Here is a 27,023-nt window from a genome sequence, read left to right on the forward strand (position 1 = left end):
GCTTCACATGTCATAACTCATCTGTTCACAAAGCACACGTGTAATATGGGAGCTGTATTCCCTGTTTTACAGCTGAAGAAATAAAGGCACAGACAGATTATGAACCATAATCCAAACTCCCACAGTTGGTCAGTGGTGGAGCAGTATTTGAACCCAAGCAACTTGGCCCAGGCTCTTTAGGGATAGAAGAGGGCTTCCTAGAGGAAGACGCATCTAAACTGGGGTCTGACTGTGACAGGTCAGCCGGGAGAGGGGCGGCCTGGGGTGGAAGGAGGTCCAAGAAGAGAGACCAGTGTGGGCAAAGGCCAGTGAGGAAAGGGGGCTGGTGGTGAAATGGTGCTGTGTTCTGGGGGACCCCCTGTATCAGTGTGGCTAGGAACTAGGGCCTCTGAGCAGGGGGCTTAAGGGCAGGGTGCAAGGGTGTATGTGTGTGATACAATACACCTTAAAATGATGACAAGATTGTTAAGGAATCTGGTTCATTTGCCTATATCATGGGGATAATTATTAATACATATACCTCATAGGCTTACTATATAGAGAGGAAGGCTCTATAACTGCACCCAAGTCAGATAATAATATGAAAAGAGTATAGATTTTGTTTTCCACTTAAACTCTTCAAACCTAAATTCAAGAAATAGTTGATGGGTATATAACTCCCCCCACTTTCCCCCTAAAAAGAACTCCTAGAACATGGTAGTTATTTTTAAGGAGGTTAAATTTCCACCTGGAACTCTTATGGCCTGAGAAGTGGGAGGTTAAGAGAACCATGGCCTTACCTGGAATGATTTCCATGAGATAGAGCTCTTAGAGCCTCGGCAGCTCTTCAGATTTGCTGAGGCTGGAGAAGTTTACAAAGCTTAGGAGATCCAGGAAACCTGCCTATTTCATCTGCGTGTTTTTGATACATTAAGTATGAAACTGAACTCTTTGCATGCACTCTGGCTGAGGAAGTTGGAAATTTGAGCGACCAGGCGGGTCACACTTCCAGCATCTTGATCACGAAGTAGTGTTGACTGACTGTTGACGGTTCTTAGAAGTTTCTGTAACAGTTGTACTGAATTTGGTATTGCTGTAAAACCACAGGACAAGGGGAGGTTGTACTCCTGGTTCTCCTAAGCTTCAGTTATCTATGAATACGTCTCTCCATGCTTCTAACTGAAGATGAGTGTGTTGTCTTCCCGCCTTGTTTACATGGCCTTCTGCGGACTGCTTTTGTCTCCAAATGACTCTGGGCCTCTAAAGTCCTTTGAATTTGTTCTCTTCCATGACTGCCTTGGGGTTCTTGATCCTTAGAGAAATGCTGATGAATGTGCAGTAACTAAGGTTCAGGCATTTTCCAGACTTCCCAATAAATGTTTTACCTTAGCAATATAATAATAACTAAATAACTACCTGGCACTTCAGTGTTTCACCCACAAATTATCTGTTTTTCTCTGTTACACGTAGATTTAAAGGCATTATTCTGGGGGTTCAGAAGCACATCCTATAAAAAGGAGGAGGTTAGGCTGCTATTAAAAGCATTTTTCTTTAAACCCACAAGAAGGGAGAACAATCCCCATAATAAGTCAGAAGGTTTGCACATCTCTCCAAGAGTTGGGAAGTTTTCCTGTTCAGGGCTCACTAAACTGCCTGTAAAAGGTGTTTTAGCTCCTGTCTGGTCCAGTTAACTCAGTGATTGAGTCCATGAATGTAGCAAAAGTCTGCTTCCTGACCTCTTGTCCCTTCCCCAAGTCTAGCGAACCAGGCCTTTACGCTGTGTGACCCTGTTCGTCAGGCCGTCTGAACAAGATAGCAGTTCATCCCAGGGTGCTGTTGAAAAACCACTCAAAAGTCCTTTCCCATTGACGGTGGCCTAGTGACATTCTTTTTGTTCTCAACGTTAAATGAGGTAGTGAACGTGAAAGCTCTTAGCAGAGTGCCTGGAATGCTCCGTGAATGTTACTTTTCCTGACTTCCCTACCTCCAGCTATATTCTGCGTGTGCTATAGAAGGGAAGGTGTAGAGTCAGCAGATTTGGAAATTTGAGAAGGAAGCTGGAATGAGGGCCTTTGGCTCAAAGCCAAAGCCACTGGCCCTCCTCCTTTATAAGCATGGTGTTCTTCTTGAGTTCCGAAGTGGTGATGGTGAACGAAAATAGCAGAGCGCAACAGATTAGATAACTGGCATTTCTCTCATGCTGATCTGATGGTGCAAACTACCATTGTTGTAGGGCCTGAAGCCATACCAGCTGCCTTCACCCCTGTCCCTTCGCTTCCCCCCATGCTTTTCTTGTCCTGGAGCCCAGCCTCCATATACACTCCCCCAGGCTTTTTTTTTTTTAAAGCTCTTGTAGATCTCTAGTCAGAGAAAGGAACCTTACCTGGCCTTTTGAACACCAGTGCTGGGTTTCATTTACAAGTAGTGAAGCAGTGTCCTCTGCTAAGCATTGGTCATGTGGGGCCCTGGTAAAATTCTGTGTTGCTTTATGCTTTTTGCATGGGGACAGGCAGCAGCGCCTCAGTGTGCCTCTGCCTGCCTGCTTTGTTGTCTCTGGGACAACAAGAGAAAGGAACTTATTTCAATATACAATAAAGCCAGTGGAAGTCAAACCCTAAGGATCTAGAAATCACTTTGACTTTCAAATGAAATTACTTGCCTGGCCGCTCTCGGCAGGATGACCTATTTTTCACTCTCAGACTCTTGTTCTTTTCACATGCATTGTACAGTTAGTGGAGATCCAGGGTGGCTTTGGAGTATAATAAATTAATAAAAATAAACAAACCCTTGAGATTCTTGCCATAGTGTCTTACACACTTCACTGCTCCCAAAACGTTGTTCTCTCCCCAGAGCCAGAGGGACAAGAATTTGGGTTTATTACCCACTCTTAATATGGTTAGAAAGCAAGAGAGAGAGGATAGATTCGATGTTTGGCAGGAAATGGGGCGCCAGCATCGGGGTGAACGATGGTCCCCTAAAGCCTAGTTTTAGATTTGACCTCTTGTCCTTTCAGCCAAGATTAAATAAAGTGTTAAGTGGGGGTTTTTCTTACATTTTTCAGGATCTTTGGAAGCTCCCCAGGTTATTTTCGCCAGATCCAAACCCTTGCCCACACAATCTGGAGCCCTTGCTACAGTTATAGGACACAGGAAACCCAAGTCGGTGAAGTCAGGGCCAATTTAAGGTAACAGTAAGAAATAAGAGCTTATTTTTTTTATTATAACTTGCTGACTTTATGCCACAGCAAGAGTATTAATAGCTATCAAGAGAAGTGATAGTTTCTCAAAATGACAAGGAAATTGGCATTTTATAAAAACCAAGCTCAGAAGGACTCTCCAAAATTGTGGGTCCAAGTTAAGCTACCGCTATCTTGCTTCTGTGTTGACCTACCAGTAGGTGGCGCTGTGGCAGTAAGAAATCTCCTTAACTCTTCTGGAGGCTTTTGATTAAAAGTATGGGGGCGTTGAGGCCAATCAAAGAAAGAAACTAAAACCGTAATTGAGTTATTCACAAATAAAATGTAACAGGATATGTTGAAAAGCATGATATTTGAAGATCAAATTGCAGTAGCATCTAAAGAAGATGAATATTTATTATTAAAGAAAACGTTTAGGCTACAGTTGAGTAATTTGTGAATTGGACTTTGAGATAATAATAGGAGATAGGCAAAGAAAAAAAATTTTTTAAATTTTTTGGCAAGATTGATTAATTATGCTTCTTTCTGAGTTAAGATAAACATATACTATAACTGGAAGAAAAACACAACTGTCGTTCCATCCTACCACTTGTCCGAGAAAAGCTCCTTCACTGAAGGAGTGCCCTGACTTGATCTCATGAGGTTATACCCACACTTCACCAGTGCTACCCACCCCCCCCCCAGTATTTTGTTCTCCACTCTCACTTCCAGAAAATTCTATGAAACCACAAAATTTTGATGATTCCTTTCCTCTTTGCTCTACCCTACACACTAAAGCATTAATGGCACACCTGCTATGAGCTTAATACCCCTCTTACCTCTAGTGGAATATTTATAAACTTATTTGAGAAGCATTATTCATCAAACTACCCCAGGAGAGGCAAAGGAGGGAGGAAAATTATTTACCCACCACAGGATTCATTTACATTGGATCCGAAAGCTTCAAATATCTTTCCCCAGCCCATCTAAACTCTTTCCAAAAAGGAATGAGAAGAGAGGAGGGAAGACCAAATCCACGGCTTGGTCACCTACCAAAATGTGCCAGAGAAACTGCAAACAACCAGAGTGCCATTGGTAACACTTACCCAGTGGTCCTTCAGTCCTGATACTAAGCAGCCCATCCAGTGAGGAGCAGCTCATAAAATACAGAAGCCTAGAGCAAGAAGGCCCGTGTTTCCTTCAGGGACTGGCAGCCAGGACAGCGAATATGACACCAAGCTCCAAACCAAACCAGCGGCCTGCCAAGAAGTACTAACGTCCCTCCATGTCCAGGACTGTGAGACTTGGACTTGCCTCAGTTGTAATATCACTTTCCTTGAACCTATTTCATTAGTAGCCCTTACAGTCCACCCAGAACATACGCTGGCAACATAGGCTCATCAGCAAAGAAGCCCCGGGAAAGAGCTCGTCTCTCAACACTTAAATCTCCATTGCAAACACAGATCCCGCTGAGCCTGAGCGGTACATAAGCTAGGGGTGGGAGGTGGGGGTGCTGTGCTAAGGGAGTGAGACCACACGCCAAGTGTATATGGGCCCAGAAGACAGTGGGTGCAGTATAACTGTGGGGAGGCCCCGGGGGCAGGCCCGCCAGCCCAGCAGGTGGCAGTGGGCTGCCTCTCCTTGAGCAGGGGAGTTAGGTGGTTTACAAAGTGAGGAGGCAGAACCCCAGGAGTCCACAGCCCATCACCCAGACACGTGCTTTATTCCCATATAAATGCAGTGTGGACAAAATCACTGCTTGGGCAGAGGTCCCTTTAGCCACAGTCATGAAAGAAGGTCATCACCAGCTCTCCAAATATGGGTTTAGAGATGCAGTCAAGTTAAATTCAAGGATTTTGATATGTGTTTGCATAGCATGTTTTATAAGACTGAAAAAATACCAGTTCTTATCAAAAAATGAGAAAGATGTGCTGAAGGATACTGGGGACTCAAGACTGTTTAAGATCCTCAATATGCGGCCCCAGGCAAGTGGCATATTTAAAATCATGCACTGTTCTGTGTCTTCTTAGATTCTTTATTGTCAATTTGGCATCCATTCATCTCAGAGTCAATTATGTCAACTCTATTTTCTTGATGCTTTGGCATTTGGGGACTTACAGACTGCCCCTGCCAGGAAAGCTAATTCCTAAAGATAATTACAACTTGCCCACATATGTGTCCTTCATATACAAACCAGTCAATCCCAAGTTTAAATCCCCGACTACCTCTTTATCTAATTCTTCCATGACAAGTCAAAATTTTCCTTGCCCTAAGTCACTCTGGGACCAGGGACCCAGCAAGTAGATACCACCCCTATAGCCCAAAGCCCACCAGAATTATTTAAACTAGCCAGTCTTACGCTGTTTACCCTGTCCCGCCTCACCTTTCCCAAGGAAACTCCAAATAAGGCTCTGCCTAGACTTTCCCCTCACCTCTGTCCTCTGAATACACTGACGTTTGCCCCTGGATGGTGGGCATGATGACCCCGTCTAGGACCCACGACCAAAATCAACTTCGTCCTGCCAGGCCTTGTTCATACCCCCTCCTTAGCCGTGCTGACTTCAGCACACTATACCCAGCCTGTACTTTCTTAGAACAGACATCAATAGGAAGAATAGCTTTGATTTGTTGTACAAGGAACCAGGAAAAAATCTGAATCAATTAGGTTTGTATCACCCAGCTCTACGCAACTAGTCTTAGTACTTCATTATAGGCTGTGTTGCACAAGTGATGTTTGAACAGTAGGTGTTTTGCTAGTCTCAATCTGGCTGCAGCCACACAAGAAGGATGTGGATCCCTCTACATGGCAAAGTCGCCTGGCTGCCAGCCATTGAAATTTCACGCTTTCCTGTCCTGAGGCCTCTTTCATTTCATGTAGTAACTCTTTCTACATTCAGCAACAAAACTCAGGCATAGCTGAACAACCTGGGTGGAAATGGGGGGTAGGAAACAGCCCGTCTTTCAGTTTGAGGGGAAATGGTGGGGGGGTGCTTCTAAGAACCCACCCAAAGGGGGTTCATTTGCCTTAAAGAAAATCAGGGAACTCTGTTTCTGAAAGGGATTAAGAAATGGACTACTGAGATAACATCTGAAAATGGATATTGTCTCTTGCTGAGCTGGCAAAGTCCCAAGAGAGGAGTGATGATTCTTCAATTGTTAACAATTACTACCTTGTTATAAAGAGAGGAGGGAAGTGCGGTGGCTCCTTTCTCAACTTACATTTGTATTAAGGAAGCACAATCACCTTCTGGAAAAAAGTTGCCTGGCACCCTGGATTGTTAGAGCTCTCCCTACCATTGCGTCTTATAGCAGGTCTGTGCTGTCCTGTGTGGTATCCATTCTCTTAGGGTGGAAAAAGATCCTGTTTATTCTTGCAGTCCTGAATTGGGCAGGCAACCAGCATAAAGTTACCTTACCCTGGGAGCCTTTATACTTCATCGCTACAAGTTATCAATCTATACTCCGTGGTTATTCATCCAGTGAACCCACACATCGTGCTTCTGGCTTCAATGAGATGCTTGTTATAGGCACATACTTTTGCTCTGCCATCCTTTTATCCTTAGGACATAATTGCTCCTAAACGTTCTAAAGAAAGAAAACGGCATGCTAAGCCATGCCTGTCTTTGGAAAAAGCAAGTTTTGCCCGTGGAAATATTTACAGCTCTGCTTGCCCGACCTGTAAAATTGGAACTGGGTCCCAAAGAGTGTGTAGGTAGGTAATGCAAGGTGTGGAGAGTGGTGACTTGAAGTATATTGCCCTGTGGGCATGATTCACCTTTGTATTTGTTCTATATTCTTTCAAGTTAGGATTATAAGGCAAAAGACTCAGATTCTCTTAAGTTCCCAGAATGAAGATCATCACTAGTCAAGCAATGGTCTCTTACAGTTCTTTGATCTCACCTTTTGGACATGCAGGTATGTCCATTTAGGGCTTCTGTAAGTATCGGGGAGCCCTCTTCTCTTGAAACCTATACCCAGGTTAACTGGTTATGCGATACCAAAGAGGAGCAGCTTGAATGTGTGGAATGTCCCTTCAGCTTCATCAATAAAACATAGCACGTATCGCCAGTATAAGATGGGGATATACCTGAGAAATCCAACCTGGTTGTCAGGGTGTGAAGAAGAAAGTCAGCTGGTTAGAAGCTGCTGTTTTAGTGTTGCTTGTTTGTTGGTTGGCTTTTGTTGTTGGGTAGAACAATCACTCTTTTTCTTTTTTTGTATCAGTGGGATTAAAAAGTGACTTTCCTCCCTGCCATTCACTTCTAGTTTGCTTCCCAGGGAAATTAAGATATGTGACAAGACATTTGATGAGTTATTTTTTAATTTTTTATGGTTGAGCTGCAAATCTTAGTAAATAATGAATCATTCATAGTTAATCTTCAGACATTAAAATATGCAATTTCTAGAAAGGTGACTTCTCTCAGGCCTTGTATTTTCTATTTACTCATCCTTTCTACTGTTCTCCACTGTAAATCGCCATTATTCATGGTACCTATCCTTACCCTCCTCTTTTCATGCTGAGGATTCGGGTTGTCTACAATAACCCTTTGATTATCGAGGTGAGAAAGGCCCTCAGTTTACCTGTTACAGAAGGTTATTCGGAGAAGGCAATGGCACGCCACTCCAGTACTCTTGCCTGGAAAATCCCATGGACAGAAGAGCCTGGTAGGCTGCAGCCCATGGGGTCGAGAAGAGTCGGACATGACTGAGCGACTTCACTTTCACTTTTCACTTTCATGCACTGGAGAAGGAAATGGCAACCCACTCCAGTGTTCTTGCCTGGAGAATCCCAGGGACAGGGGAGCCTGGTGGGCTGCCGTCTATGGGGTCGCACAGAGTCGAACACGACTGAAGCGACTTAGCAGCAGCAGAAAGTTATTGTACATAAGCTCAGGGGAGAGACAGTCTCAAAAGTCAGACCTCATGGAAACCTGCAGCCTTATCTGGGACAGTTAGCAGCTGTGGTGGCTAAATGACGAGTCTGTTAGGCCATCCCTATGACCAGGTCATCTGTTGTCTCCTCAGCAACTAGCTTTCATTGTTCTCGGGTGAACAGCTCATGACCGTTACTCGTGGCTCGACCTCTCTGTGTGATGCTTTCTCTCCCCACTTGCTGTGTTCAGCTTTAAAAGACAGAATCAAAATATTTTCCATTCACTCATCTAGCAAAGTGTCACTGGTGTGCAGAACTAAAGTTAGGTAGCTGCTGCCTTTCAGATGGCAGGCTGCTTCTAGTGTTAGCCTGATTATGTGATTAAAAAGTTTCCAGTCTGTGCATGGCTGGCAATTTTCATCAGCTGAGATTGTAGCTAGGCAGATACAGCATAGACGTCTCATCTCTAGCAGAGTCTTAAAAAATATAAAACCATGTGTAATAAAATAATATAAAGAGAAAATCAAGGCCAAGAAGTATGTATTTCAAATTTTTCAAATATCAGACCAAGTAAAATTACTATAACTGAGGTTGAATCTGGTTCTGAATCTCCTAACAACCAGGATAAAATAGAAAGTGTGATGAATAAAAGTATATAATTCTCATTATCAAAAAGGGAGAAATACCTTGGGGGAAAATTAAGCTTCTTCCTAGCTCCTGCTCTAAAACCTGTATTTTCCTCCTTTACGCAGAGGACACTGAATGACCCTGAATGAATAATAGTGCCCTCAACATCCTAACATAACAGAAGTAGGTCACGTTTCTTGGCATGACCAACAATGAAGGCAAAATATTTGAGTGCATGTCAACAAAGACAGTTTTGTGAAGGACAAAACTAATACAATCTGAGTTTCTTTGTGGTCCAACATAATCCAAGTGTGAAGGACTGGGTATTTAGAGGACTGATGGATAGCATATGCCACAGACAATCCGAAAATACAACTTGTTGCAATATTGATGGCTTAGTAAGAGCTAGTTGTGCTCTTAGGCTAAAGTCCAGACACCTGGTCTTCTATATTACTGGTTGAAGATGCCTCTGTCTGCTTTGGGAAAACAGGTGGCGCAGGTAACATTTTGTGAGCACTGTGGAGGCTAAGTGATATTCTCACCCCGTCATGCAGCATATTTCTTCTCTGTGCCTTTATTTGTACGTAGTTTCCTCTGCTTGTGCACCATCCACCTCCTCTTGCCCTTTCGCATGCCCAGTCTGATTTAGATGCTTTCTGACTATGCTTGAGTGGAAGCCTGTGATTGCCTCTACTAGACTGTGACACTTGCAACATTCTAATATCCTCAGGGATCACTTGACTCTTTCCCCCACTGGACCATGATTCCCTGGAAGGCAAGGATCAGCTGTGATTTGACGCCGAAACCACAAGGCTTAGCACAATGCCCAGCCAGTAGTAGGCACTTAAAAAATTCAGGTTGAATAGATGAACGAGTGGAATTTCATGTTTCTCTCTGTGTGTATTCTTTTGCCAACATCTGGAGTACCTATTCACCTATACAAATGTCTCTTATCCTTTAAGGATCCAGTTAAGTTTTTTCCCCTCCAATAATCCTTATTCATGTAATTACATTTATCTTGCTATTTGTTTAAAATCCCTGGAGCACTTATATTTTATACCACAAAGTTCAATGCTTCAAGTATTTTGTCATCTTTTACCACTACTTACTTCTGGAGCAAATTGCCTCTTTCAGTAGGACCAGAAATCCTTGAGCGCAGGATTATGTTCTGTAAATTTCTTAAGTTTCTAGCAATATCCAAAATGCATTACCTTGTAGTATCAGCCCTTAAGAAAAAAAATACTTAACACACATAAAATTATTCTGGAAAATAGTTTATGCCCTTTATTCTCCTCACTTTAAAGTAAAATGCTTAATCTTAGAAGATTACAATGAAAATTTTATAAATAAAGCCTTTTACTATTAAATTGTCTTCAAAACTAAAATCACCTACCTTATAAATTATGTAGTGTTTCTAACCTATTTCTTGCAATATTTTAAAACTACTTCCTACAAAATAATGACTGATGATTACTTTTCAGATAACAACCTCAAACACATTCATAACCTTGCTATATTCAGTTACAGTGCAGAATTTAGGATAAAGATGTTCTGTTTTAGACACATCAAGGATCTCTTTATAACAATTAAAATGAGGTATAGCTTTTGAAAAATATTATCCTTCAGCTTTTTTTCCTTCTGTGTAACTAATTGGAGCTCTTTAACACTATCACATAGATCAGGTTTTGCTTCTCAGCACTGAAGTGTCTTTTTTATTCTCTTCTGAACCCCCCATGAATTCTTTTTTTTTTTTTAAATTTGGCTGCTCTGGGTCTTCTTTGGCGCATGAGCTGGGTGCTCTCTAGTCGCAGTGTGCAGGCTTCTCATTGCAGCAGCTTTCTCTTGTTGCCGAGCACGTGCTCTGGAGCATGTGGACTCAGTAGTTGTGGTGCCTGAGCTTAGTTGCCCCACATCACATGGGATCTTCAGACCAGGGATCGAACCCACGTCTCTTGCATCGGTAGGCGAATTCTTAACCGCTGGACCACCAGGGAAGTTCTCCATGAATTCTTTAGGCACCTCTTAAATTGTATAATACCTGACATTGGACACTATAACATTTGAGCTCTGCTTAGTATTGATTATATTTTAAAATTTGATTGTATTTTAAAATTTTAATAGTATTCTCAAAACCAAAACTTAAAGTTCTCTCAGCCCTTATTACCTCTTACCTTCCCTACTTCCTCTTCCTTCAAGTTCAGTGCCATATGCCAATATCACTGGCATCATCAACAACAATACCTAGCTTTTGTAAGAATTCCAGTGTAAACTGGAAAGAGCATAACTCTGAAGTTAGAGTGACCTTTCTGGGCTCTACCACTTCCCACTTGGCAACCATGGGCTAAATCACATAACCTCTTTGAATCAGTTTTTTCATCTGTACTTTAAGCAAAAAAGCATCAACCTTAGGAATTGCCTGATGGTCCACTGGTGAGGACTGCAATTGGGCCACTAAGGACCCACATGCCCATGTGACCAAAAAAAAAAAAAAAATCTTGCAGGATTGATGGAAAGATTACAGATTGCCTCAACAACAAAAACTAATCAACATGATTTATAAAGGAGCAAAGGACTGGAAATAGGCATTTCTCCAAGGGAGATATGCAAAGGGCCAATCAGCACATGAAAATATGCTCAACATCACTAATCATAAAGGAAATACAAAGCACAGTCATAATGAGATATTACTTTATACTCATTAGGATGGCAACTATTTACAAAATATATATATATATATATAGAAAATAACTAGTTTTGGCAAGGAAATTGGAGAAATGGAAATCTTGTGTGTACCATTGGTGAGAATGTAAAATGGTGCAGCCTTATATGGTGCTTCCTTAGGTAAGGTAAAGTCACTCAGTCATGTCTGACTCTTTGCGACCCCATGGGCTGTAGCCTACCAGGTTCCTCTGTCCATGGGATTTTCCAGGCAATAGTACTGAAGTGGATTGCCATTTCCTTCTCCAGGGGATCTTCCCGACCCAGGGATCGAACCCAGATCTCCCATATTGTAGACAGATGCTTTACCGTCTGAGCCACCGGGGAAGTCCTTAAAAAATTAAAAACAGAATGACTGTATAATTCAGCAGTTTTACTTCTGTGTATATACCCAAGAGAACTGAAGGCAGAGTCTTGAACATATGTTTGTATGCCCATATTCATAGCAACATTATTCCCAGTAGCTACAGGGTAGAAACAACCCAGGTGTCCATCAGTGGATCATAGATAAACAAATGTGGTTATACATATACAATGAAATGTTATTATAGCATATTCAAAAGCAGAGACATTACTTTGCTGACTAAGGTCCGTCTAGTCAAGGCTATGGTTTTTCCTGTGGTCATGTATGGATGTGAGAGTTGGACTGTGAAGAAGGCTGAGCGCCCAAGAATTGATGCTTTTGAACTGTGGTGTTGGAGAAGACTCTTGAGAGTCCCTTGGACTGCAAGGAGATCCAACCAGTCCATTCTGAAGGAGATCAGCCCTGGGATTTCTTTGGAAGGAATGATACTAAAGCTGAAACTCCAGTACTTTGGCCACCTCATGCGAAGAGTCGACTCATTGGAAAAGACTCTGATGCTGGGAGGGGTTGGGGGCAGGAGGAGAAGGGGACGACAGAGGATGAGATGGCTGGATGGCATCATGGATTTGATGGACATGAGTCAGTGAACTCCAGGAGATGGTGATGAACAGGGAGGCCTGGCGTGCTGTGATTCATGGGGTCACGAAGAGTCGGACACGACTGAGTGACTGAACTGAACTGAAGGATAATATTATTATCTTTAAGAAGGAAAGAATTTCTGCACTCCAACATGAATGAACCTTGAGGACATTATGCTGAATTAATTAAGCCAGTCAGAAAATGACAAATACTGTATCATTCCACTTATGTGTGGGACCTAGAGTCGTCAAATTCACAGAGACAGAAAGTAGAATGATGGTTGCCAGCTTTTTTCTGGTGATTAGTAATGTTCTACATCTTCTCAGATAGCTATTGTCCATTTGTATATATCTTTTGGAAAAAGTGTCTATTCAGGAAACCCTAAAGACTCCACCAGAAAATTACTAGATCTAATTAATGAATATAGTAAAGTTGCAGGATATAAAATCAACACAGAGAAATCCCTTGCATTCCTATACACTAACAATGAGAAAACAGAAAGAGAAATTAAGGAAACAATTCCATTCACCATTGCAATGAAAAGAATAAAATACTTAGGACTATATCTACCTAAAGAAACAAAAGACCTATATATAGAAAACTATAAAACACTGATGAAAGAAATCAAAGAGGACACAGATAGATGGAGAAATAAACCGTGTTCATGGATTGGAAGAATCAGTATAGTGAAAATGAGTATACTACCCAAAGCAATCTGTAGATTCAATGCAGTCCCTATCAAGCTACCAATGGTATTTTTCAGAGAACAAGAACAAATAATTTCACAATTTGTATGGAAATACAAAAAACCTCGAATAGCCAAAGCAATCTTGAGAAAGAAGAATGGAACTGGAGGAATCAACCTGCCTGACTTCAGGCTGTACTATAGAGCCACAGTCATCAAGACAGTATGGTACTGGCACAAAGACAGAAATATAGATCAATGGAACAAAATAGAAAGCCCAGAGATAAATCCACACACCTGTGGTCACCTTATCTTTGACAAAGGAGGCAAGAATATACAATGGAGAAAAGACAATCTCTTTAACAAGTGGTGCTGGGAAAACTGGTCAACGACTTGTAAAAAAATGAAACTAGAACACTTTCTAACACCATACACAAAAATAAACTTAAAATGGATTAAAGATTTAAACATAAGACCAGAAACTATAAAACTCCTAGAGGAGAACATAGGCAAAACACTCTCTGACATAAATCACAGCAGGTTCCTCTATGACCCACCTCCCAGAATACTGGAAATAAAAGCAAAAATAAACAAATGGGACCTAATTAAAATTAAAAGCTTTTGCACAACAAAGGAAACTATAAGCAAGGTAAAAAGACAGCCTTCAGAATGGGAGAAAATAATAGCAAATGAAGCAACTGACAGAGAATTAATCTCAAAAATATACAAGCAACTCCTGCAGCTCAATTCCAGAAAAATAAATGACCCAATAAAAACCTGGGCCAAAGAACTAAACAGACATTTCTCCAAAGAAGACATGCAGATGGCTAACAAACATGAAAAGATGCTCAACATCACTTATTAGAGAAATGCAAATCAAAACCACAATGAGGTACCATTTCACGCCAGTCAGAATGGCTGCTATCCAAAAGTCTACAAGCAATAAATGCTGGAGAGGGTGTGGAGAAAAGGGAACCCTCTTACACTGTTGGTGGAAATGCAAACTAGTACAGCCACTATGGAGAACAGTGTGGAGATTCCTTAAAAACTGGAAATAGAACTGCCATACGACCCAGCAATCCCACTGCTGGGCATACACACCGATGAAACCAGAATTGAAAGAGACACGTGTACCCCAGTGTTCATCGCAGCACTGTTTATAATAGCCAGGACATGGAACCAACCTAGATATCCATCAGCAGATCAATGGATAAGAAAGCTGTGGTACATACACACAATGGAGTATTACTCAGCCATTAAAAAGAACACATTTGAATCTGTTCTAATCAGGCAGATGAAACTGGAGCCTATTATACAGAGTGAAGTAAGCCAGAAAGAAAACATCAATACAGTATACTAATGCATATATATGGAATTTAGAAAGATGATAACGATAATCCTGTATGGGAGACAGCAAAAGAGACACAGATGTATAGAACAGTCTTTTGGACTCTGTGGGAGAGGGCAAGGGTGGGATGGTTTGGGAGGATGGCATTGAAACATATATATTATCATATGTGAAATGAATCACCAGTCCAGGTTCAATGCCTGATACAGGGTGCTCGGGACTGGTGCACTGGGATGACCCAGAGGGAAGGGATGGGGAGGGAGGTGGGAGGGGGGTTCAGGATGGGGAACACATGTACACTCATGGTGGATTCAAGTCAATGTATGGCAAAACCAATATAATATTGTAAAGTAATTAGCCTTCAAAAAATAAATAAAAATTTTTCAGTGTCTATTCAGATTCTCTGCCCATTTTTAATTGGATTGGTTCATTTTACTGCTATTGAGTGATATAGGGTTATATATATATATATATGTATATGAAAGTTTTGGATATTAACTGCTTATCAGATATATGACTTACAAATATTTTCTCCCACTCCATAAGTTGCCTTCATTTTGTTGATTATTTCTTTTGCTGTACAGAAGTTTTTTAGTTTAATGTAGTCTTACTTGTTTATTTTTGCTTTTGTTGCCTTTGGTGTCAAATCCAAAAAATCATCTCCAAGATTGATGTCACTTCATGGCAAATAGATGGGGGAAAGTGGAAACAGTGACAGATTTTATTTTCTTGGGCTCCAAAATCACTGTGTACGAAGACTGCAGCCATGAAATTAAAAGGTGCTTGTTCCTTGGAAGGAAAGCTATGGCAAATATAGATAGTGTATTAAAAAGCAGAGACATCACTTTGCTGACAGAGGTCCGTATAATCAAAGCTATGGTTTTTCCAGTGGTCATGTATGGATGTGAGAGTTGGACCATAAAGGAGGCTGGGTGCTAAAGAATTGATGCTTTTGAACCATGGTGCTGCAGAAGACTCCTGAGAGTCCCTTTGACAGCAAGGGTATCAAACCACTCAATCCTTAAGGAAATCAACCCTGAATAGTCATTGAAAGGACTGATGTTGAAGCTTAAACTTCAATACTTTGGCCATCTAATGTGAAGAGCTGACTCACTGGAAAAGACTGTGATACTGGGAAATATAGAAGGCAGGAAGAGAAGGGAGAGACAGAGGAGAATAAGATGGTTGGATGGTATCACTGACTCAATGGACATGAGTTTGAGCTAACTCTGGGAGATAGTGAAGGACAGGGAAGCCTGGTGTGCTGCAGTCCATTGGGTCACAAAGATTTGGACACAACTTGGCAACTAAACAACAACAACAAGATTGATGCCAACGACCTTACTTGCTATGTTTTCTTCTAGGAGTTTTACAGTTTCAAGTCTTATGTTCAAGTCTGCAGTCCATTTTTAATTAGTTCTTGAGTATGGTATAAGACAGTGATCCAGTGTCTTTTTTGCATGTGGCTGTCTAGTTTTCATAACACTGTTTATTGAAGAGACTATCCTTTCCCAATTGTATATTCTTGGCTCCTTTGTCCTAAACTAATTGGTCGTATCTGCATAAATTCATTCCTGGGCTTTCTATTCTGTTTCATTGATCTGTGTGTCTGTTTTTATGCTAGAAGCACACTGTTTTGATTACTGAAGCTGTGTAATATAGTTTCAAATCAGGAAACATGATGCCTCCAGCTTTGCGCTTTTTCAAGATTGCTTTAGCTATTCAGGGTCTTCTGTGGCTCCATATAGATTTTAGAATTGTTTGTTTTATTTCTGTGAAAAGAAAAATGCCATTCAAATTATCATAGAGATTGTAATGATTCTGTAGATTGCTTCGGGTAATATGAGCATTTTAACAGTATTAATTCTTCCAATCCATGCACAGAATATGTCTCCATTCATTTATGTCTTCTTCAGTTTCTTTCGTCAACATGTTATAGCTTTCATTGTACAGGTCTTTCATCTTCTTGGTTAAGTTTATTCCTAGGTAGTTTATTCTTTTTGATGCAGTTGTAAGTTGAATTGTTTTCTTAATTTCTGTTTCTGTCAGTTCATTGTTAGTGTATAGTAATTCAGCTGATTTTTGTATAGTGATTTTATATCCTTAAATTTTATGGAATTCATTTGTTCTAATAGTTTTTGGTGAAATCTTTGGGGTTCTCTATATACAATATGTCATCTGCAAACTGTGATGGTTTCATTCTTGCTTTTTGATTTGGATGGCTTTTATTTTTTTCTTGTCTAACTGCTCTGGCTAGGGATGATATTGTATCACATAAAAGTGAACATCCTTGTCTTGTTCCTGATTTTAGAGGAAGAGCTGTCTTTATTTTTTTGCTTTTCACTATTGAGCATATTCAAAAGCAGAGACATTAGTTTGCCAGCTAAGGTCTGTCAAGGCTATGGTTTTTCCAGTAGTCATGTATGGATGTGAGAGTTGGACTGTGAAGAAGGCTGAGTGCCAAAGAATTGATGCTTTTGAACTGTGGTGTTGGAGAAGACTCTTGAGAGTCCCTTGGACTGCAAGGAGATCCAACCAGTCCATTCTGAAGGAGATCAGCCCTGGGATTTCTTTGGAAGAAATGATACTAAAGCTGAAACTCCAGTACTTTGGCCACCTCATGCGAAGAGTTAACTCATTGGAAAAGACTTTGATGCTGGGAGGGGTTGGGGGCAGGAGGAAAAGGGGACGACCCAGGATGAGGTGGCTGGATGGCATCACTGACTCGATGGACGTGAGTCTGCATGAACTCTGGGAGTTGGTGATGGACAGGGAGGCCTGGCGTGCTGCGATTCATGGGGTCGCAAAGAGTCAGACAGGACTGAGCGACTGAACTGAACTGAACTGATTGAGTATGATATTAACATGGGCTTGGCATAGTAGTGTTAGTTGCTCAGTCATGTCCGACTCTTTGCGATCCCATGGACTGTAGCCCACCAGGCTCCTTTGTCCATGGGGATTCTTCTGGCAAGAATACTAGAGTGGGTTGCCATTCCCTTCTCCAGAGTATATTCCTAACCCAGGGATCAAACCCAGGTTTCCTACATTGCAGGCAGATTCTTTATCATCTGAGCTACAGGGAAGCCCAAGAATACTGGATTGGGTAGCCTATCCCTTCTCCAGCAAATCATCCCAACCCAGGAATCAAACTGGAGTCTCCTGCTATAGCCTTTATTATATTGAGGTATATTCCCTCTGTAGATACTTTATTGAGAGTTTTTAAGTTGGATGGATGCTAGTTTTGCTAAATGCTTTTTCTGCATCAGTTGCAATGGTTATATCATTTTTATCCTTCATTTTTTAAGTGTGATATAGACACTGATTTGTGAGTGTTAAACCATCCTTGCATGCCTGAAGTAAATTCCACTTGATCATGGTGTATGATCCTTTTTATATATTATTGGATTCTGTTTGCTAATATTTTGTTGAGGAGCGTTTTTTCATCTGTTCATCAGGCCTATGATTTTTGTTTTCTGTAACATCCTTATGTGGTTTTGGTGTTGAAGTATTGCTACTCTTGTAAAGTGAGTTTGGAAGTGTTCCTCTTCTGTTTTGGGGGAGAATTTTGAAGGATTGGTATTCTTGTTTCATAGACTCAGTGAAGCTACCTGGTCCTGGACTTTTGTTTGTTGAGAGTTTTTTGATTATTGATCCAATCTCATTTTATATTATGAGTGTTTTACTCCACATTACAGAAAACTATAGATTCTGTATGCAGTGCACCTCGTAGTGTGCGGTACATGATAGGCTCTTGATAAATGGTAGTTCTTACTGTGGTGTCACCATTCAAGGCACGTGGCTTCATTATGATCCTTGAAGTCATATTACTGTTAAATAATATTTAAAAAGTTAGATTCCTTAGAAAGCAAACTCTAAGATGTACATTAGTGTGCAGGAAGTTTATTAAGGATTCCTCTTGGGATCAGCAGCTATAGAAGGGAAGGGAATGGAAAGAAGCAGGATTGGACAGTGGGAGAAAGTACACTGTGATGCAGTGACAAAGGAGGCCTCTGCTGGCCCCCAAGGATGCTATAGAGCCGAAATGACCTTTCAGATGTGTGAGTCATGGTGAGGGGGCTAGGGCACAGTTTACATACTTACTCTCTGCCAATCTGTCCTTGGATATGGGCTGCCTGGGACAAGAACGTAACCTTGAGTAATGGGGCCATCCCTAGAAAGGGCTGAGGGTAGCACTGGAGGTGGGGAATGTCTTCTATTCCTGCAGAGGAGGGGAGTGAACGTGCATTACTGTAGCAAAAGTTTAGAAGTAAAACTCAGGTTTTAGTGCCTCCGAGTCTAGTCAGGCATTCAGGCTCATTTCTAGTCCTCTGTATTCATGAGTGAAATTCCCATGTTATATCTTTCACGTTGTTAAAGCAATAATTAGGGAACTTTCCATTGAGTATAGCATTTCTTTTCAAATCCTTGGTGGTTAAGAACTAGTTATTTTTCTTTTTAAGTCCTACGTGGACTGTTACCTTAATAAAATACATACACAAAAAATTTACTGGATAAATAAGAAATCATAAAACAGATATACTCAAATTTATTATCAACAGATTCATCAGATGTAAAATTGCTGTGACAATTTGCTATAAATGTGTTAACTGCCCACTTTGAATTTCTAAACTTGTCTCATTGTAACCTAGTAATAAAGAGTTCTCAAAACTGGTACCAATCTGGGACTCCACTCTAAATAATTCTGGGTTACAGAATTCTTACAAACTATTGTTGCCACTGCTGCTGTTTAACCACTGAGTTGTATCCAACTTTTTGCAGTTCCGTGGACTGCAGCCTATCTGGCTCTTCTGTTCATGGGATTTCCTAAGCAAGAATACTGGAGTGGATTGCCATTTCATTCTCCAGGGGCTTTTCCCGACCCAGGAGTTGAACCCACATCTCCTGCTTGGCAGGCAGATTCTCTACCACTGAGGCATGCTGATGTCCTTCTAAATTGACATCGGCAATATATGGGTTAAGTGAGTGTTATTCTTCAATCTAGAGATCTGATCTTTTGCTATTCTTGGGGAATCCATAGTTCTCTTCAAGCCTGGCCTGAACCTAGGAACACCATCAGCATCACAGGTTCCAGGTATAAGTAGTTCTAAGTCCATTACCTACCCAAGGATCTAGCGGATGAAGGAAACAAAGACTGTTTTCTCATTTAACAAGATAAGAGTCATCAGGCATCTTCTATTCCTGGGACTAGGAAAACTGACTTGTCTCTGGTAATCCTCTTGGGACATTTGATGTAAGGGTAGGGAGATAAGAGGACAGGGAAAGGAGGTCTGACAAACAGGGCATGTCCTTCAGGAAAGAAGTAGTAGTAAAACAAAGGAGTCATGATACATTCAAAGGGTTTATAAAGCTTTCTAGTCTAATTTGGGGTGTATGACCTAAGTACAAGCTGTGGTTATAGCTTCAGTTGATCTATGAGTCCCCTGAAATTGTATACAGAATATTAGGTGTGCTGCGTTTGTGTCTTTTGGATAGTATTCTCAGAATAACCCCAAAACTCATAATCATTGACTTAACTTCCTAGCTTAAAACATGGATTATATTTCCCTACTTGCAAGGATTCAAAGTCAAGTCACCAAACATTCTCACTTGGATCTGCTGTACTGCTTTTAGTCCATCAACCCTTGCCATCTCTCTTCTTCCTCCCTTCCATTCTCACATCATTGTGAGCATTCCAAGATGCAGATTGTTTCTGACATACACACACTACCTGAAGCCCTTCAAAAAAGCTTTCCACTGTTCTTGGGATCAAAACAAAACAGGATAAAAAGTCTTACATGACCTGCCTACCTTCTATTCTTACCCCCTACACCACCTTTCCCACATGCTTTCTCCACACTAACCATCCTGGTCTTCTCTGAACTCCCCACACTTCCTCAGTCCACAGAGCCTTTGAGGATGCTGTTCCACCTGGAATGTTCTTCCCTTACCCTCAGGTGAATTTCTTTTCTCAGGTGAATTCTTTATCTATTAGGGCATGTCCCCCCTTTTACAGCAACTGTATAGCTTCTCCTTTGTAGCATTTGTTACAGTTCCTTTGTGATTTCCTCTTAGTGTGTGTCTTTCTCACTAGACTCTGAGTTCCTTGGGGACAAGGACTGTCTGTGCTATTCACCCTTACATGCCCAGGGTTGAGCAGAGAAACTGTAGAGAAAGCTTGCCATGGTGTTTATGAGTGGGTTAGCAATTTCTTCTTCACTTAACAGAGAAAATTAAGGTAAGTTCACGTAACTGACAGATGACAAATCTAGGCTTTGAACCTAGATTTGACTTCTAAGCCCTTGCTCTTAACCACTGTAATCATAGTACAGCTGCTTTAAAAACTGAGAGAGGTTATTAATGACCCCTGTCTCACTTAAAGAAAAGTTTATATGCTTTAGGAGGATATTATACTCATTAATATATATGCACCCAGTACAGGAGCACTTCAATATGTAAAGCAGATATTTAACAGACATAAAGAGAGAAATTGACAATAGTACAATATCTGGGGACTTTAATACCCCACTTTTATCGATGAACAGCTCATCCAGACTGAAAATCAGTAAGGTAATAGTGGTCTTAAATGACACAACAGACCAATTGGACTTAATAAATATCTACAGGACATTATATCAAAAACAGCAGAATACACATTCTTTTCAAGTGCACATGGAGCATTCTCCAGGATAGGTCACACGCTGGGCCACAAAACAAGTCTCAGCAAATGTAAGCACACAGAAATTATATCAAGTATTTTTTTCTGACCACAGTGTTATGAAACAAGAAACCAATTGCAAAAAGGAAAATGGGAAAAGAACAGACATGGAGACTAAACAACATGCTACTAAAAAACCAGGGTCAATGAGGAAATCGAGGAAGAAATCAGAATTCACCTCAAGACAAATGAAACTGGAAACACAACACTCCAAAATCTATGGATACAGCAAAAGCAGTTCAAGAGGGAAGTTTATAGTGACACAGACTTTCCTCAAGAAACAAGAAAATCTCAAATAAACAATCTAACCCACCACCTAGAGGAATTAGAAAAAGAAGAACAAACAAGTCCCAAAGTCAGCAGAAGAAAGGAAATAATAAAGATCAGAAAGGAAATAAATAAAATAGAGACACCCCCCCCCCCAAAAAAAAAACAGAAGCAATGGAAAATAACAATGAAATCATGAACTGATTTTTTAAAAAGATAAATGAAACTGATACTACATTAGCTAGGTTCACTGGGAAGAAAAGAAGATCCAAACAAAATAAGAAATGAAAGAAGAGAAATAACTAATACCACAGAGATACAAACAATCATAAGAGAATACTATAAAGTTATGTAGCAACAATTGGACAACCTAGAAGAAATGACAAGTGTCTAGAAACAAAGAACATGTCAAGACTGAATCAAGAAGAAATGGACAATTTGAATAGTTACTAGTAGTGGTATTGAATTTGTAATTGAAAAAAAAAAAAACAAAACCTCCTGGCAAATAAAAGTCTAGAACTGGATGACTTCACAATAAAATTCTACCAAACACATAAAGAAGAGCTAATACCTATTCTTAAACAGTTCCAAAAAAATTGAAGAGGACAGACCATTCCCAAGTTCATTCTACTAAGCCACATTACCTTGATACCAAAACCAGACAGAGACATTTGAAAAAAAAAAGAAAAAGAAAATTACAGGTCAATATCTTTGATGAATATAGATAAAAAAATTTCAACAAAATATTAACAAATCAAATCCAACAGTATATAAAAATGATCATACAACATGATCAAGCTAGATTTATTTCAGGCACACAAGGATGGTTCAACAGTTGCAAATCAATCAGTGTGATACAATTCTTGTCACTTCTATTTATCATAGTATTGGAAATCCTAGCCACAGCAGTCAGACAAGAGAAAGAAATAAAAGTCATCCAAATTTGACAGGGAAGGAGTAAAACTGTCTCTATTTGCAGATGACATGCTTTTATATATAAACCCTAAAGTCTCTACCCAAAAAAACTATTAGAACTAATATATGAATTCAGTAAAAATTGCAGGATATAAGATAATATACATAACTCTGTTTTTTTCTAATATATTAATAACTATCAGAAGGAGAAAAGTTTTTAAAATCCCATTTAAAATTGCACCAAAAAGAACAGAAATAAACTTAACCAAGGAAGTGAAAGACCTACTCTTAACACTATAAAACATTGATGAAGGAAATTGAAGGTGATACAAAGAGATAGAAAGATATCCATTGCTCTTGGGTTGGAAGAATTAATATTTTTAAATGCCGTACTACTCACAGAAATCTACAGATTTAATGAAATCCCTAGCAATTACCCATGACATTTTTCAAAGAACTAATAAACTAAATAATCCCTAAAATTTATATGGAGCCATAGAAGAGCCTGAATTGCTGAAGCAATCTTGAGAGAAAAGAATGAAGTTGGAGGTATTGTCCTTCCAGATTTCAGACTATACTTGCAAAGCCACAGTAATCAAAACAGCATGGTACTGGCACAAAAACAGACACATAGATCGATGGAACCGAATAGAGTGCCCAAAAATAAACCCATGCACTTATGGTCATTAATCTACAACCAAGGAGACAAGAATATAGAGTGGAGAAAAGACTGTCTCTTCAGTAAGTCCTGGGAAAACTGGACAAGTACATGTAAAACAGTGAGATTAGGGTATTTCCTCACTATTCTAAAGTCAACTCAAAATTAAAGACCTAAATGTAAGACTGGAAACCACAGGACTCCTAGAAGAATACATAGGGAGAATACTGTTTGACATAAATCATGTAGTATTTTTTGGATCTGTCCCCTAAGGGTAAAGAAAGAAATGCACAAATAAACAAATGGAACCTAATTAAACTTAAAAGCTTTTGCATAGCAAGGGGAACCACTGACAAAATGAAAAGACAACCTACTGAATAAGAGAAGATACTTGCAAATGTTATGGCCAACAAGGGGTTAATGTCCAAACTATATAAGCAATTCATACAACTCAACGACAAAAAGACAAATAGCCCAATTAAAAGAAAAATGGGCAGAAGGTATGAATAAACATTTTTCCAAAGACATACAGATGGTCCATAAGCACATATAAAGATCTAAACATTGCTAATTATAAAGAGATACAAATAAAAATTAAAAAGATATCACAGCACACCTGTCAAAATGGGTGTCATCAAAGAGAACACTAATAATGTTGGTGAGGATGAGGAGAAAAGGGACCCCCTCATACATTTGTTGGTGGGAATATAATTTGCTGTAGACACTATGGAAAACAGTATAGATATGCCTCAAAATCTAAAAATAGAAATACCACATGATCCAGCAACTCTACTCCTGGGTATATATCCATAAAAACTGAAAACACTGATTTGAAAAGATATAAGCAGCCCACTTTCACAGCAGCACTATTTAAAGTAGCCAAGATATGGAACAATGCAATTTTTCATCAACAAATGAGTGGATAAAGAAACTGTAGAGTGTGTGTGTGTGTGTGTGTGTATTAGTCATATATGCCATAATATGTATATAAATATACTCATAATTTATATTCTCATAATCATATGAGATTATGATTATGAGAATATAATCTCATGATCATATGAGATTTATCTCATAAATCATATGATTTGTGACTCATAATCATAAAGTCATATATATATATATATATTGCTCAGTCATAAAAATAATGAAATTCTGTCATTTACAGCAATGTGGATGGACCTAGAGAATATTATGCTGAGTGGAATAAGTCAGAAAAAGATAAATACCATATGATATCACTTATATGTGGAATCTAAAAATAAGCAAATGTATATAGCAAACCTAAACAGAATCATAGATACAGAAAACAAACTGGTGGTTCCAGTGGAGAAACAGAAGGGGGAGGGGCCAGATAGTAGTTTGGGATTAAGAGATACAAACTAGTATGTATAAACTAGATAAGCAACAAAGATATAGTTTTCAACACAGGAAATTAGAGCTATTATTTTGTAATAACTTTTAATAGAGTACAATCTATGGAAATAACAAATCGCTTTGCTGTACACTTGAAACTAACATAATATCATAAATCAACTATACTTCCATTTGAAGAAAAAGAATTGAATGAAGGTGAAAACATGTATATACTTTGAAAGGCACCATAAAGAAAGTGAAAAGAGTTCACAGAATGGAAGAAAGCATTTGTAAATCATATATCTGGCAAGTAAACTCTATTCAGATTACATATGGATCTCTTAGAGCTCAACAACAAAAAGACAGATAACCTAATTTTTAAACTGAACAATGAATTTTAATTTTTACAAATGGCCAATAAGCACATGAAAAGATGCATGGTTAGTCATTAGAGAAATGCAAGTCAAAACTGCAAAAAGCGACCACTTCACACCCAATAAAAAGTCAGGTAATAAGTGTTGGTGAGAATACGGAGAAATTAGAACCCTAGAGTCTTGCTGGTGGGAATGTAAAACACAGCTGCTTTGGGAAGAGTTTGTTGATTTCTCAAACAGTTAAGCATAGCGTTACCATGTGACCCAGCAGTTCTCCTCCTAAGTATTAATATATACAGGAGAAATGAAAACACATGTTTAAATAAAATCTGTACAGGAGTGTTCATAGCAGCATAACTCAGAAACCAACATGTAGGAACAAACTAAATTTCTATCAGATAATGAATGAATAAACAATGTGATGTGTGTATACAATGGAATATTACTCAGCTATAAAGAAGAACAAGGTACCAGGACATGCTTACCACATGGGTGAACCTGGGAAATGGAATGCTAGGTAAAGGACTACATATTGAAGATTCTGTGATGTGCAATGTCTAGAACAAGTCTGTAGGGACAGAAGGTAGGTCAGTAGGTCCCTGGACTAGAATAGGGGAAGGGGGCTGAGGAGTGACTGCCAATAGTCATAGGGTTTTGTTTTTTGGGGTGGTTGTTCTTGAATAATAAAAATGTTCTAAAAGTAGGTGGGGTGATGGGTACATTACACCCTGAGATACACTTTAAATGGGTGAATTTTATTAGTGTGTGAAATAGTTCAGACCTTTACAAAGTTAGTGGTTGATACCTAAAAAGTAAAAAACGGAACAAAAGCCTTCAGTGTAAGCAGTCAAATTGTATTGACTTCTTACTAAAGAATTTAACAAAATTCTTTAATAAAACCTTTAATAAACCTTTAATAAAACCTTTAATAAACCTTTAATAAAACCTACACAAAGTATTTATTCATGTTCATTAATTCAGCAATTAATTGACTGCCTGCCTTGTGCTAGGTGTGCTCTCAAGGTCCTAGGTAGAAAGATGCCCAGGCTTAGCTTTGTCTCCTGTTTTTCAGGCTTCCAAGGAAGGTGGTATGTCTGGGGGACAACAGCTGTCTCTGGGCCTGGCCTCACTTGCTTTTTCCCCGTTTGGAAAGGTGTCGGGTATTTCTGTTGCCTTAGTCAGCACGGAGCAAGGAGGACCCTGATTATAGTTTCAGAGCCTTAAGCTTCACCTCATGCTCCAAATCCAAGACAGAGCAGCTGAGAATGGGGCTAGCCGTGCCACCAATTGCTTCTCCCCTGTTGTTAATCCCTTTAATTCTGCCGTCCGCAGGCACCCCTCCCTTCACACTGTCCTGTTGCCCACTTGTGATATGATTGAGCAAGTGGTTTTGGCTTTGAAAGGTGATTCTTAGAGACACCTCAAGTGACCCAGCCCTCTGGCTTGCGGGGATGCTCTTGATGTTCATTGCCGTGGGGCACCAGAGATCTTCTGTGGGCAGATACCACTTGCAGTCAAGCCTGGTCTGAAAGAAGGTAGCTGCCTGTGACTCCCCTGCGTTCCTGGCCTCAGTGCTGGGGTCACGAGAGGGAGCAGCCTATCAATGCGAAGTGTAAACAGTGAGAAGCTGCCAGTCTCTTGGTTCTTACAGAAGAGTTTATGATACTTGAGTTCCAAATCACTTTAAGCATGGAACAACTGGCTTTGTGATGATTATATACATACGTGTGTGTGTCTGTGTGTGTGTGTATTATCTGCTTTATTCCTGCTTTGCTGTGTCATTCCCTGGTCAAGACATTATAGTTTATTTTAAAGTTTGTCTGTGTCTTTCACAAACCTTGAGTCCAGGAGTTGGTGATGGACAGGGAAGCCTGGCGTGCTGCAGTCCACGGGGTTGCAAAGAGTCAGACATGACTGAGCGACTGAACTGCACTGAACTGAACTGAGTCTTTACGACCAAAAGGGGGGGAAAATGAGTCACTTTTCGGTCTATATGTCCTTTTTTCACAGAGCCCTAGAATTAAGCTAATTCTAATTTCTCCCTCTTCTCAAATTGGTGAGTTTCAGCATCATAAGATGTTTATTGCATTTGCAAAAGAATGCCTCCTGATGGCTTATGGAAAGAGAAATCCAGCTGGGTTTTGTGGGGGTAAGAGCTGGTGCTGGGCCTTACCCAGCCCTTGCTGTCGTGCGTGCCTCTCTAACCCCCACCCTCGTGCTCCTGGTGCCTGCAGAGCCTAAGGAAAGCCTCTCCACCCCTCCCGGGTTCTCCCCTCACTGCAGTCGGAAGGGGAGTAGCAGGAAATGGAATCTGCCCGGGTCGTGGGATTTTTTTTGAAAGAAACAAAGCACGATCTGATGAAGAGCAGGTTAATCCTGCTATTTCATTT

At 40.1% G+C, this 27,023-nt stretch overlaps 1 protein-coding gene across 34 annotated transcripts in view; it reads left to right on the forward strand.

Annotated features, from left to right (window-relative positions):
• Nucleotides 1-27,023, forward strand: part of TTLL5 (tubulin tyrosine ligase like 5) — a 311,118-nt gene that overhangs the window by 257,963 nt on the left and 26,132 nt on the right. For 4 of the 34 annotated variants that reach the window (XM_027972042.3, XM_060418363.1, XM_012182100.5 and 1 more), the window contains one exon: nt 3,041-3,163. The exons of 29 other annotated variants lie outside the window; for them this stretch is intronic. In XM_027972042.3, the coding sequence (XP_027827843.1) occupies nt 3,041-3,162 (122 nt within the window). In that variant the 3' untranslated portion in view covers nt 3,163. Of the gene's footprint in view, nt 1-3,040; nt 21,497-27,023 lie in introns of those variants that run through there. One more of the 34 variants, XM_060418365.1, reaches the window with a different exon arrangement.

This window comes from Ovis aries, chromosome 7 (genome assembly GCF_016772045.2).
Source record: "Ovis aries strain OAR_USU_Benz2616 breed Rambouillet chromosome 7, ARS-UI_Ramb_v3.0, whole genome shotgun sequence".
Classification (NCBI taxonomy): Eukaryota; Metazoa; Chordata; class Mammalia; order Artiodactyla; family Bovidae; genus Ovis; species Ovis aries.